The sequence below is a fragment of the Scyliorhinus torazame genome, chromosome 9 (assembly GCF_047496885.1).
Source record: "Scyliorhinus torazame isolate Kashiwa2021f chromosome 9, sScyTor2.1, whole genome shotgun sequence".
Lineage (NCBI taxonomy): Eukaryota > Metazoa > Chordata > Chondrichthyes > Carcharhiniformes > Scyliorhinidae > Scyliorhinus > Scyliorhinus torazame.
Window position 1 is genome coordinate 75,918,151 of NC_092715.1, and position 13,759 is coordinate 75,931,909.

At 45.2% G+C, this 13,759-nt stretch overlaps 1 protein-coding gene across 8 annotated transcripts in view; it reads left to right on the top strand.

The window, feature by feature from the left end:
* The window catches only part of zfyve16 (zinc finger, FYVE domain containing 16), a 178,345-nt gene that overhangs the window by 51,226 nt on the left and 113,360 nt on the right, over window positions 1–13,759 (top strand). For 7 of the 8 annotated variants that reach the window (XR_011949038.1, XM_072516164.1, XM_072516163.1 and 4 more), the window contains one exon: window positions 2,463–2,645. The exons of the other annotated variant lie outside the window; for it this stretch is intronic. Coding sequence is in view for 6 of the 7 variants with exons in the window: in XM_072516164.1 (XP_072372265.1) it covers window positions 2,463–2,645 (183 nt within the window). In the remaining variant the exon portion in view is untranslated. The remainder of the gene's footprint in view (window positions 1–2,462; window positions 2,646–13,759) is intronic. 8 annotated transcript variants of the gene reach the window in all.

The following is a 13,759-nucleotide window of genomic DNA, read 5'->3' on the forward strand; positions in this document are numbered from 1 at the left end:
AAGAGTGGGACCCCAGTAAATATTTGAAGGGTAAAAGTGAAACTTTTTGAAATGAGTACTTCCAAGTACATCTCATAATGATCAATAATGATACCTATTGCCCATTAACATGAGGTCGGAGAAACAATTAGCCATCATTCCATTTCTAATGCATTCAATGATTCATGCAAAGTGGATTATTAATAAAAAATGATGTGAACATAACTGGTAAAACCACATCTATGGAGATGGGCAGGGTTTTGAGGTCAATTACCTTTTCCAGAACCCAGCAATGTGGGTCCTGGGTGACTTCAACTGACTGCTGAAATACTTTGGCATTTGAGCGACTTGTCAACAAATGACTTCTAGTTTCCTTGGAACTGAGTGTACGAGTATCATGAGAATATAGAAAAATGAGGAAAGGGAAGAACATGAACGCAACAATCATTCATGTGTGTAAGTAATTTCAATTCTCCCTAGTAGGGCGGCACGGTAGCACAGTGATTAGTACTGTTGCTTCACAGCTCCAGGGATCTGGGTTCAATTTATGGCTCGGGGCACTGCCTGTGCGGAGTCTGCACATTCTTCTCGTGTCTGCACGGGTTTCCTCCGGGTGAGCCAGTTTCCTCCCACAGTCCAAAGATGTGCAGGTTAGGTGGATTGGCCATTCTGAAGTGCCCTTAGTGTCCAAAAGACTTTGGTGGGATTGCTGAGTTGCGGGGATGGGGTGGAGGTGTGGGCTTAAATAGGGTGCTCTTTCCAGGGGCCAATGCGGACTCGATGGGCCGAGTGGCCTTCTTCTGCACTGTAAATTCTATGATTTCATTCTATGATTCTGCAAGAAATGAAAATGAAATGAAATGAAAATCGCTTATTGTCATAAGTAGGTGAAAGGTGGAAGATATAGGAGGGATATCAGAGGTAGGTTCTTTACCCAGAGAGTAGTGGGGGCATGGAATGCACTGCCTGTGGAAGTAGTTGAGTCGGAAATATTAGGGACCTTCAAGCAGCTATTGGATAGGTACATGGATTACGGTTAAATGATATAGTGTAGATTTATTTGTTCTCAAGGGCAGCACGGTAGCATTGTGGATAGCACAATTGCTTCACAGCTCCGGGGTCCCAGGTTCGATTCCGGCTTGGGTCGCTGGCTGTGCGGAGTCTGCACGTCCTCCCCGTGTCTGCGTGGGTTTCCTCCGGGTGCTCCGGTTTCCTCCCACAATCCAAAGATGTGCGGGTTAGGTGAATTGGCCAATGATAAATTGCCCTTAATGTCCAAATTGCCCTTGGTGTTGGGTGAAGGTGTTGAGTTTGGGTAGGGTGCTCTTTCCAAGAGCCGGTGCAGACTCAAAGGGCCGAATGGCCTCCTTCTGCACTGTAAATTCAATGATAATCTATGATTAATCTAGGACAAAGGTTCGGCACAACATCGCGGGCCGAAGGGCCTGTTCTGTGCTGTATTTTCTATGTTCTATGTTCTATGTTCTAGGCTTCAAATGAAGTTACTGTGAAAAGCCCCTAGTCGCCACATTCCGGCGCATGTTGGGGGAGGCTAGTAAGGGAATTGAACCGTGCTGCTGGCCTGCCTTGGTCTGCTTTCAAAACCAGCGATTTAGCCTTGTGCTAAACCAGCCCCTACTAAGGGGCAGCACGGTGGCACAGTGGTTAGCACAACGGCACTGGGGACCTGGGTTCGAATCCTGGCCCTGGGTCACTGTCCGTGTGAAGTTTGCACATTCTCCCCGTGTCTGCGTGGGCTTCATCCCCACAATCCAAAGATGTGCTAGTTAGGTGGGTTGGCCATGCTAAATTGCCCCTTAATTGGAAAAAAAATAATTGGGTACTCTAAATTTTTTTTTTTTTCAAAGAAAGAATCTAAGGCAAAAGGTGGAACACATACTTATTCCTCCTCTTGGTAAGTAGGGAGGTTTTTCTTTTCAATTTTTAATGGTTGTGCAGAGGGAAATAATATATGACGAGGGTTGTGTGATATGTTCAGCCAAATATATTATTTGTAAATTCATGTGTGCATGATTAATACTGCTGATGGGATAGAAGATTGTACAAAAACACTCTGAATAATCTGCCTTTTAGAATCTAAATATGATGATTGGATGCCGAATATAAATGCTACAACCCGTGGTGCAAGATGTAGCTACTTAGTAAGCTTTTTCAACTAGTTTTTAACCCTTTTTATCAAAATATTTATTGCTGTTTTTGCCATGGAAGCTACATTTTGGCTGGATGGAAGGAAAGCAAATCTAATACCAATTGATGAGGAACCTAAAGGGTGTGCACCACATTCCATTTGAGACTTGTTCAGAATTTAAGGCATTGAATGAGTTGAACTTAGCTAAGTTGGTGACTTGATGCACTACAGTGAACAACTGCTAGGAGCATTTTGTGTCGTGATTTTTGGGAAGAGTTGGGTAGTTTCAGGTCAACTGTTCATAAACCAGCGCATGTTATTTGGTCTTTTGCAGCTCAAGCATTTAAGACAATGATGAGTCCAACTGGTCCAAGCCCTAACCCTAATATCCCATCAGAATATTGTTCCACAGTTCCACCTCTGCAGCAAGTTCAGGCATCTGGCACCCTCAACTCCCCTCCCCCCACTGTCATGGTACCAGTCTCGGTACTAAAACACCCAAGAAACGAAAGCACAGGTATTTGTTAATTTGTTTTAGTTTTATTGGATTTCATTTTGTTTGTCTAGTAGAAACAGATACTGTGAACATTTTATGTTTAATTTTCGTTTCAGTATGCTGTTGATTATCTTTGTACAATCATTAGCTGCAGAAACTTTATTTTTTTGGGAGGGGGAATCTTCTATTCAAATAGCATGTTACTCCTTAAGAATGGAACGCTTATTTTTCTCCCGTCCCACTGGCATCACTCAGTGTCACCTTGAAGTAATTTCAGGACAATTACAGCCAGATTCGGAGTAAGCAAATCCAGGAATGTTCCTTCAGCCGCAATCAAGAGAATTCCTATACCAGTATTAATTTGTTCCTGTCATGCATAAGCCATGCCCATGTGATTGGCAAATTATGCTGGCCTTTGCCCATGGTCACTAGGTTATGGGTTAAGACCGTTTAATTAACCACCAGTGGGGAATCATTGCGATCATCAAAGAAGGGAAAAATGTCATCCTGTTGATCCGGGCTACATTTCAACCAATGGTGAAAAGATAGCATGCTTACCTATTGCAACTTCCAGTTGTAGAAGTTTAGTGAGGGGATAAATTATTAACTTCTCATTTTTAGGCAATGCATCAGTATATTTATGAGAAGATAATATGTTGCATCTGATTGACATAAAGCATTATATCACAAAGCAAGATATGATGTATCCACATGTTCCTATTCTCTACCATTGTCTCCCACAAATTGAACTCTAGTCTTGGCTAGGTTACCCATAAAAATGCCAGAAGGCTTTTTTGTCTTTCCATGGAAAATAATTGAAAATTAACCATTTCCCCTCCTAATTTTCTCCATCTTCTATGGTCTCATAGAACATAGAAAATACAGCACAGAACAGGCCCTTCGGCCCACATTGTTGTGCCGAACTTTTGTCCTAGATTAAGAACAAATTAATCTACACCCCATCATTCTACCGTAGTCCATGTACCTATCCAATAGCCGCTTGTAGGTCCCTAATGTTTCCGACTCAACTACTTCCACAGGCAGTGCATTCCATGCCCCCACTACTCTCTGGGTAAAGAACCTACCTCTGACATACCCCTTATATCTTCCACCAATTGAACATAGAAAATACTCTATCCATCTAATGCAGGCCTCTTGCAATCAATAACTGGTATGTAAAGAAAGTAAAATTAAGTTTCGCAGCTTCAGATTTGAATTGCACTTCATCATTCCTTTTATTATACAATCAGCTCACTTTAAAAATTAGGGCACTGGAAAATTTATGCACCTGATCTCCAGCATACAAAGATTTATAAATATTGTTCTGAGATCCAGTTCAGCATCAAGAAAAAGGGGAGTAAATGCACTCTATAAAATACTGTTTTATTGTTTCCAATATTAGTCACTTTCCGGCCTCCCGCCTTGACCTATATGCATTAAAAAATAATTCTTGATCAAGATTTGGGATGCTCGCCAATGAAACATCTTTCATATCTGGAATCCTGTATTGTCATCTGACCAGGGAATGATTAACGTGATGTTGAATAGGATCAGAATGGTCAGCATACAGGTGACTTTGATATCATCTGTCTGAGCTGGTTTTGAATACTTTTTATATTGGTTGTATTTGTCTACTTGTCAACTTTATGGTTCAATTAGTGGCAGCAATCCTCCTGTGCGGTTAACTGTTTACACAATGAGTTTAATGAATGTTGCTGAGTCAAAATCTTGGATTCTGACTCTCGCTATCTCTACACTCTCTCTCTCTCTCTACACTCTCTCTCTCTCTCTCTCTACACTTGCTCCCCCACTCATTCGCTCCCCCACTCATTCGCTCCCCCACTCACTCATTCGCTCCCCCACTCACTCATTCGCTCCCCCACTCACTCACTCGCTCCCCCACTCACTCACTCGCTCGCTCCCCCACTCGCTTGCTCGCCCGCCCGCTCGCTCGCTCCCCTCGCCCACTCAGTCAGTCAATGCTGGCTTAGCCAACAACGTCGCCAGATCCCATGATCGACTGAAAAAAAAACAGCCTGACTGGAACTGTAGCCAAGCCTGCTGTAGTTCTGACTCAACAGGCAAGCAGACCGGGTTGATTAGATAACATTAGTGCATGAACTCTGGCTGACATTGTTTTGAATATCCTCTTTACTTGCCTCCTGAGGTACAGCGGTGGATTTGAAGCTGCCTATGCTGCTTCCAGCTGACTCAGTAAAGACAGGGTATCGAGCTTGGGGCTTAATAGTTTGCACTACTTCATCCTTGAACGACATTCAGGGAGTCCGCTGATACCTGGTCAGGGGCTGTTTAGCACAGGGCTAAATCGCTGGCTTTGAAAGCAGACCAAGGCAGGCCAGCAGCACGGTTCGATTCCCGTAACAGCCTCCCCGAACAGGCGCCGGAATGTGGCGACTAGGGGCTTTTCACAGTAACTTCATTTGAAGCCTACTTGTGACAATAAGCGATTTTCATTTCATTTCATTTCAGATGAACTTTCCAGTAGGTGGAACATGAGGATCACAATCAAATTTTGTACTCTGAAGTGCTTTGGCTTAATTGACCTTTGAAACACTGGCTTCCAATAACTTTTCATTGTGTTTCCTGATTGGAACAACCTTTGCCCAAATGTACAAAGGGAGGAGACTTTCATTTATACAACATCTTAATGCAATTAAATGTCCATCCCAAGTTGCTTCACAGGACTGTTGTAAAACAAACATTTTAATTAAACAACATATATTAGGACAGAAGGATAAAAGCTTGGTGAAAAAGGTAGATTTTAAAGGACAGTCTCAAAGGAGGGGAAGGCCTTGGAGAGCATTTGAGAGCAGTACAGCTGGGCAATTAAGGTCACAAACTCCAATTGCATTACTTCCTGCTCTGTAAAGCAGAGCTGATTGCATACTTAATGGATCTGTGTCGGTGTTCAATAGTACCTGGTTTGCATTATCTGAATTAAATTGAAACAATAGTTATTGCTCTTCACAAAAATTTTAAATAGTTTTTCAAATTTGTTTTTAAACGTTTGACTTCCAATGATAGAGCTGACACAATGTTATGTTTTTTTCATTCTTATATTGTAATGGTATTTTCTATATTGGTTCTCTACGAGCACTTGTATTTTTATTGTCCAATTGTTGGCAGCAACTCCGTCAGCATTTTAAACTGGGGTCAGTGTTAAGATGTGCCCCTATCTGTAGGAATCATTTGTTAGAGCTGGTGGAATTGAATGCCACATTTTGGGGGGTGGAAACATAAGGGGCTGGAGTGAGTGAGGGATTTGTTTTTGGAGGGGAGGTTTGCCAGCTTGGAGGAGTTGAAGGAGAAAGTAGTTTTTGTGGGTTTGGCGGGCATACCTGACATTCTTGGTAGCGCCGTTGCCCACTTTATTGGAGAGGATTCTCTCCTGTGTGGGGCCGGAAGAGTGCAGCACATTCAGGATATATGGATGGATCTTGGGGGGAGGGAGCAGATCTCAGTAGAAGAGGTGAAGGCTAGGTGGGAGGAAGAGCTGGGACCCATATTGGATGAGGTGGTGTGGAGCGAATGCTACTTCATCATGGCAAGGTTGAGCTTGATTCAACACTGGGTAGTGTTTAGGGCTCATCTCACCAAGGCAAGAATAAGTCCATGTTTTTGCGGGGGTTTGCGAGTGCAAGCGGTGTTTGCAAACCACACGCAGATGTTCTGGTCCTTTCTCAAATTGGGGTTTTTTGGGTGTCATTCTTCAGCACCATATCAGTGATACTAAATATTGATTTGGAGCCCTGTTCGCTAGTAGCTATATCAGGTGCGTCGGACCAGCCAGAGCTGAGGACAGGTGCGGGGGCGGATGCCCTGGCATTCGCCTCATTGGTTGCTCGGAGGCCAATTCTGCTGAGATGGAGGCGGCCAACGCCACTAATGCCTCGGCATGGCTAGGTGACCTGATGGACCTTTTGCACCTCGAAGGTCAACTAGGGGGGGATGTCGGTCTACCATAGACGGCGACCTTTCATATCGTACTTTAAGGAATTGGTCACTTAGCTGTTGGGGGCAGGAGGGTAAGTTGTTTGGGTTGCATTTCTGTTACTGGGGCGACTTACTTTTATTTGTAATTTTTGATTTGATGGGTTTTATAATTGTTTGATATTTGATATAAAATGTTATGTTCACTAAAAATATTAAATATTGTTTGCAAAATATCAGATTACACTGCATATGATGCACATTAATTAAAGTTAAGGCCATTTCTATCAGATGATCAGACATGTTAGTCTCTACTGCTAAATATCAAATTGTACCAACCTCAAAAGCTGTTTTAAAGCTCATTTCCCAGCAGTGGCCTGGGTCTTCTGAGGAGTGATGAAAGGTTGTTGTGCCACAACTGAATTTAATATCGCAGTCTCAAGTATAAAATACGAAGTTGAATTCTAACAAGGAGCTATAAGATATTCCCTCACACTATTTCAGCAAGTAATTTGCACCGTATGCACCGCATTCAGAGGCTAGATTCACAGTATAAAAGTGATCCACGACAGTGCAGACTTTGTTTGCACTGAGTGCTGAATTTGGTGCATTTGAGTGCTGTAGTGAGAGTTTGGTGACTGAGGGAGTATAAGGGTTCATTTTTATCTAAAGTCTAGCCTTTCTTTTATTTAGTTAATTAACTTAAAAGTTGCTGTTTGGGTTAGAAGAAGGTGAATTTTCAATCAGCTTGAAACAAAGGTTCTACTTGTAGATACTTGCAGCTGGAGCTTGTTAATTAGTTAATTGGATTAGACCAGTTTTCAGAGGCTAGATTCACAGTATAAAAGTGATCCAGCTACAGTGCAGACTTTGTTTGCACTGAGTGCTGAATTTGGTGCATTTGAGTGCTATAGTGAGAGTTTGGTGACTGAGGGAGTGCTGAATTTGGTGCATTTGAGTGCTATAGTGAGAGTTTGGTGACTGAGGGAGTGCCGGATTTGGTGCATTTGAGTGCTATAGTGAGAGTTTGGTGACTGAGGGAGTTAGGTGAGGAGGGAGTAAGGTGCTCCTTTCATTTCGTTTCCGACATTTCCGCAAAGAGCGACAAGGGAGCCAGGAGTTTACAGAGCGTGCAGCTGACTGGGAGCAGAGTCGGAGGGCGGAGGTCCAGTTGGTCCGCAGGGCAGTTATATTCTGTAAGGTAAGAGGGGATGGAGGCTAGGCCAGTTGCATGCTCCTCCTGTAGGATGTGGGTGGTGAGGGACACCACCGGTGTCCCCGCTGACTATACCTGCGGTAAGTGCACCCAACTCCAGCTCCTCCGAGCCCGTGTTAGGGAACTGGAGCTGGAGTGGATGAACTTCGGATCATCCGGGAGGCAGCAGGGGTGATAGAGAGGAGTTACAGGGAGGTAACCACACCCAAGGTACAGGACAAGAGTAGCTGTGTTACAGTCAGGGGAAAGAAAACAAACAGGCAAACAGTGCAGGGATCCCTCGTGGCCGTTACCCTTCAAAACAAGTATACCATTTTGGATGCTGTTGGGGGGGATGACCTACCGGGGGAAGGCCCTAGCGGCGAGGTCTCTGGCACAGAGTCTCGCTCTGGGGCTCAGAAGGGAAGTGGGGAGAATAGAAAATCTATAGTAGTAGGAGATTCAATGGTTAGGGGAATAGATGGGAGATTCTGTGGTCACGAGCGAGACTCCCGGAAGGTATGTTGCCCCCCGGGTGCCAGGGCCGGGGATGTCTCAGATCGTGTCTTCAGGATCCTTAAGGGGGAGGGGGAGCAGCCAGAGGTTGTGGTGCACATTGGTACCAACGACGTAGGTAGCAAAAGGGGTGTGGAGGTAATAAACTAGTTTAGCGAGTTAGGCTGGAAGTTAAAAGCCAGGACAGACAGAGTTGTCATCTCTGGTTTGTTGCCGGTGCCACATGATAGCGAGGCTAGGAATAGAGAGAGAGTGCAGTTGAACACGTGGCTGCAGGAATGGTGTAGGAAGGAGGGCTTCAGGTATTTGGATAATTGGAGCGCATTCTGGGGAAGGTGGGACCTGTACAAGCAGGACGGGTTGCATCTGAACCAGAAGGGCACCAATATCCTGGGAGGGAGGTTTTCTAGTACTCTTCGGGAGGGTTTAAACTAATTTGGCAGGGGAATGGGAACCGGATTTGTCGTCCAGCAACTAAGGTAGCCGATATTCAGGATGCCAAAGCATGTAGTGAGGCAGTGGGGAAGGGAACACTAACAAAGGAGAGTACTTGCGGGCACGGAGATGGGTTGAAGTGTGTATACTTCAACGCAAGAAGCATCAGGAATAAGGTGGGTGAACTTAAGGCATGGATCAGTACTTGGGACTACGATGTGGTGGCCATCACGGAAACTTGGATAGAAGAGGGGCAGAAATGGTTGTTGGAGGTCCTTGGTTATAGATGTTTCAATAAGGTTAGGGAGGGTGATAAAAGAGGTGGGGGGGGGGTGGCATTGTTAATTAGAGATAGTATAACAGCTGCAGAAAGGCAGTTCGAGGAGTATCTGCCTACTGAGGTAGTATGGGTTGAAGTCAGAAATAGGAAAGGAGCAGTCACCTTGTTGGGAGTTTTCTATAGGCCCCCCAATAGTAGCAGAGATGTGGAGGAACAGATTGGGAAACAGATTTTGGAAAGGTGCAGAAGTCACAGGGTAGTAGTCATGGGTGACTTCAACTTCCCAAACATTGAGTGGAAACTCTTTAGATCAAATAGTTTGGATGGGGTGGTGTTTGTGCAGTGTGTCCAGGAAGCTTTTCTAACACAGTATGTAGATTGTCCGACCAGAGGGGAGGCCATATTGGATTTGGTACTTGGTAATGAACCAGGGCAAGTGATAGATTTGTTAGTGGGGCAGCATTTTGGAGACAGTGACCACAATTCTGTGACTTTCACTTTAGTAATGGAGAGGGATAGGTGCGTGCAACAGGGCAAGGTTTACAATTGGGGGAAGGGTAAATACGATGTTGTCAGACAAGAATTGAAGTGCATAAGTTGGGATCATAGGCTGTCAGGCAAGGACACAAGTGAAATGTGGAACTTCTTCAAGGAACAGGTGCTACGTGTCCTTGGTATGTATGTCCCTGTCAGGCAGGGAAGGGATGGCCGAGTGAGGGAACCATGGTTGACAAGAGAGGTTGAATGTCTTGTTAAGAGGAAGAAGGAGACTTGTATAAGGCTGAGGAAACAAGGTTCAGACAGGGCGCTGGAGGGATACAAGATAGCCAGGAGGGAACTGAGGAATGGGATTAGGAGAGCTAAGGGAGGGCATGAACAATCTTTGGCGGGTAGGATCAAGGAAAATCCCAAGGCCTTTTACACATATGTGAGAAATATGAGAATGACTAGAGCGAGGGTAGGTCCGATCAAGGACAGTAGCGGGAGATTGTGTATTGAGTCTGAAGAAATAGGAGAGGTCTTAAACGAGTACTTTTCTTCAGTATTTACAAATGAGAGGGGCCATATTGTTGGAGAGGACAGTGTGAAACAGACTGGTAAGCTCGAGGAAATACTTGTTAGGAAGGAAGATGTGTTGGGCATTTTGAAAAACTTGAGGATAGACAAGTCCCCCGGGCCTGACGGGATATATTCAAGGATTCTAGGGGAAGAAAGAGATGAAATTGCAGAGCCGTTGGCAATGATCTTTTCGTCCTCACTGTCAACAGGGGTGGTACCAGGGGATTGGAGAGTGGTGCCAATCGTGCCCCTGTTCAAAAAAGGGACTAGGGATAACCCGGGGAATTACAGGCCAGTTAGTCTTACTTCGGTGGTAGGCAAAGTAATGGAAAGGGTACTGAAGGATAGGATTTCTGAGCATCTGGAAAGACACTGCTTGATTAGGGATAGTCAGCACGGATTTGTGAGGGGTAGGTCTTGCCTTACAAGTCTTATTGAATTCTTTTGAGGAGGTGACCAAGCATGTGGATGAAGGTAAAACAGTGGATGTAGTGTACATGGATTTGTAAGGCATTTGATAAGGTTCCCCATGGTAGGCTTATGCAGAAAGTAAGGAGGCATGGGATAGTGGGACATTTGGCCAGGTGGATAACCAACTGGCTAACTGATAGAAGTCAGAGAGTGGTGGTGGATGGAAAATATTCAGCCTGGAGCCCAGCTACCAGTGGCGTACCGCAGGGATCAGTTCTGAGTCCTCTGCTGTTTGTGATTTTCATTAATGACTTGGATAAGGGAGTTGAAGGGTGGGTCAGTAAATTTGCAGACAATACGAAGATTGGTGGAGTTGTGGATAGTGAGGAGGACTGTTGTCGGCTGCAAAGAGACATAGATAGGATGCAGAGCTGGGCTGAGAAGTGGCAGATAGAGTTTAACCCTGAAAAGTGTGAGGTTGTCCATTTTGGACGGACAAATATGAATGCGGAATACAGGGTTAACGGTAGAATTCTTGGCAATGTGGAGGAGCAGAGAGATCTTGGGGTCTAGGTTCATACATCTTTGAAAGTTGCCACTCAAGTGGATAGAGCTGTGAAAAAGGCCTATGGTGTGCTAGCGTTCATTAACAGAGGGATTGAATTTAAGAGCCGTGAGGTGATGATTCAGCTGTACAAAACTTTGGTAAGGCCACATTTGGAGTACTGTGTACAATTCTGGTCGCCACATTTTAGGAAGAATGTGGAAGCTTTGGAAAAGGTGCAAAGGAGATTTACCAGGATGTTGCCTGGAATGGAGAGTAGGTCTTACGAGGAAAGGTTGAGGGTGCTAGGCCTTTTCTCATTAGAGCGGAGAAGGATGAGGGGTGACTCGATTGAGGTTTATAAGATGATCAGCGGAATAGATAGAGTAGACAGTCAGAGACCTTTTCACCGGGTGGAACAAACCATTACAAGGGGACATAAATTTAAGGTGAATGGTGGAATGTATAGGGGGGATGTCAGAGGTAGGTTCTTTACCCAGAGAGTAGTGGGGGCATGGAATGCACTGCCTGTGGAAGTAGTTGAGTCGGAAACATTAGGGACCTTCAAGCAGTTATTGGATAGGTACATGGATTACGGTAAAATGATATAGTGTAGATTTATTTGTTCTTAAGGGCAGCACGGTAGCATTGTGGATAGCACAATTCGATTCCGGCTTGGGTCACTGTCTGTGCGGAGTCTGCACATCCTCCCCGTGTGGGCGTGGGTTTCCTCCGGGTGCTCCGGTTTCCTCCCACAGTCCAAAGATGTGCAGGTTAGGTGGATTGGCCGTGATAAATTGCCCTTCATGTCCAAAATTGCCCTTAGTGTTGGGTGGCGTTGCTGGGTTGTGGGGATAGGGTGGAGGTGTTGACCTTGGGTGGGGTGCTCTTTCCAGGAGCCGGTGCAGACTCGATGGGCCGAATGGCCTCCTGCACTGTAAATTCTATGATAATCTATGATTAATCTAGGACAAAGGTTCGGCACAACATCGTGGGCCGAAGGACCTGTTCTGTGCTGTATTTTTCTATGTTCTAAAGTTGAGTACAATGGGGTGCTTAAACAACCAAAATGTTGATCATGGTGACTTTAGGAGGTTTTAGGACCCTTTATTGATTTCTTTTTTGTATCCTGATTGTGGCAACACCACGAATCGGCCATATATTTACTATCCTTAGTTACCCTCTGAAAATAATGCCTTTGTACAATGTGGGACTGAAGTAACACGCAGACCAGACCAGGTAGCAGTCCTTTCCTGAAGGATATCAATGAACAAATTGGTGTTTTGCAAATTACGTTTTTTCTTGAGTTGAATTTCTGATATGCCATTAATTTCTGCTTAAAGATACTGTTTACAAATGACAGCAGGGCAAGTGTCTATTGTTTTACTTTTTGCAAAGTATTGCAAGTCTCTACTTGAAATGTGAAAAGCATGCAAAGAAAATGTTCCCATTAGCAAATACTGCAGAACTTCAAAAATGGCCATGTAAATGGCAAGCGAGACACAGTACCAAATAAGATCAATGAAACCTTTCTGACCTTTTACCGAGGACTGTACGCCTCCGAGCCCCTGGAGGGGGACTTGAAAATGAAGCTGTTTCTTCACGGGCTGGACATACCAGCAATGGGGGAGGAAAGGAAACAGGGACTGGAAACACTGCTTGGACTGGGGAGATTTTGGGGAGCACCAACTCCCATGCAGTCAGGGAAAGCATCCGGTCCGGATGGCTTCCCGGAGGACTTCTATAAAAAGTTGGCTGCAGCACCTGCAAGAGATGTTCAATGATTTGCTGTCAAGAGGGGCCTTGCCGGCCAACCTGAACAGGCCTCCATCACTGACCCTAAAAAAGACAAGGACCCGATGGAGTGTGCGTCATACAGACCCATCTCACCCTTGAACACTGACGCCAAAGTCCTGGCGAGGCGACTGGAGAGTTGCTTGCCAGAAGTAGTCGCGGAACGTCAGATGGGGTTTCTCAAGGGCAGACAGCGAACGTTGAGCATCAGATGACTGCTGAATGCAGTTATGACCCCACCCAGGAGAGGACACCATAAATGATCATCTCCCTGAGCACAGAGAAGGACTTCAACAGAGTTGGATGGAGGCGCTTGAAAGGTTTGCTCCAGGGTTCACCTTGTGGGTGAAACTACTGTACAGGGCTCCCATGGCGAGCGCAAGGACAAACCCCATGAGCACTGAATATTTCCGGCTACACATGAGGCAGGGATGTCCATTGTCACCGCTGCATTTTCCCTGGCAATCGGACCACTGTCGAAGGGGTAGGAAGGCATCCAAAGGGGAAACAGAGAGCACAGAGTCTCTCTCCATGTGGATGACCTGCTCCTCTATGTCTTAAACCTCCTAGCCAGCATGGGAGGAATAATGGAACTCCTAAGGGAGTTTGGAGACTTCTTGAGTTGCACACTTAAGCCGAGCAAGAGCAAAATCTTCCCTGGGAACCCCCAAGCGGGGAGGAGAACCAAAGCTGCCATTCAAATATGCCCAAACCAAGTTCCAATACCTGGGGATCCCGATAGCCCATAAGTGGGCCTGTCGAGACTAGTGGAAGAGGTAAAGAGAGACCTGTAAAGGTAGAGCTTGTTCCCACTCTCCCTGGAGGGAAGAGTGCAGACAATAAAAATAAGCATGCTGCCAAGATTCCTTTTCACATTCAGATACCTCCCGATCTTCAACACCAAGGCTGCCTTCACCAAGGTAGAAAAATTAATTATGGTGTTTGTGTGG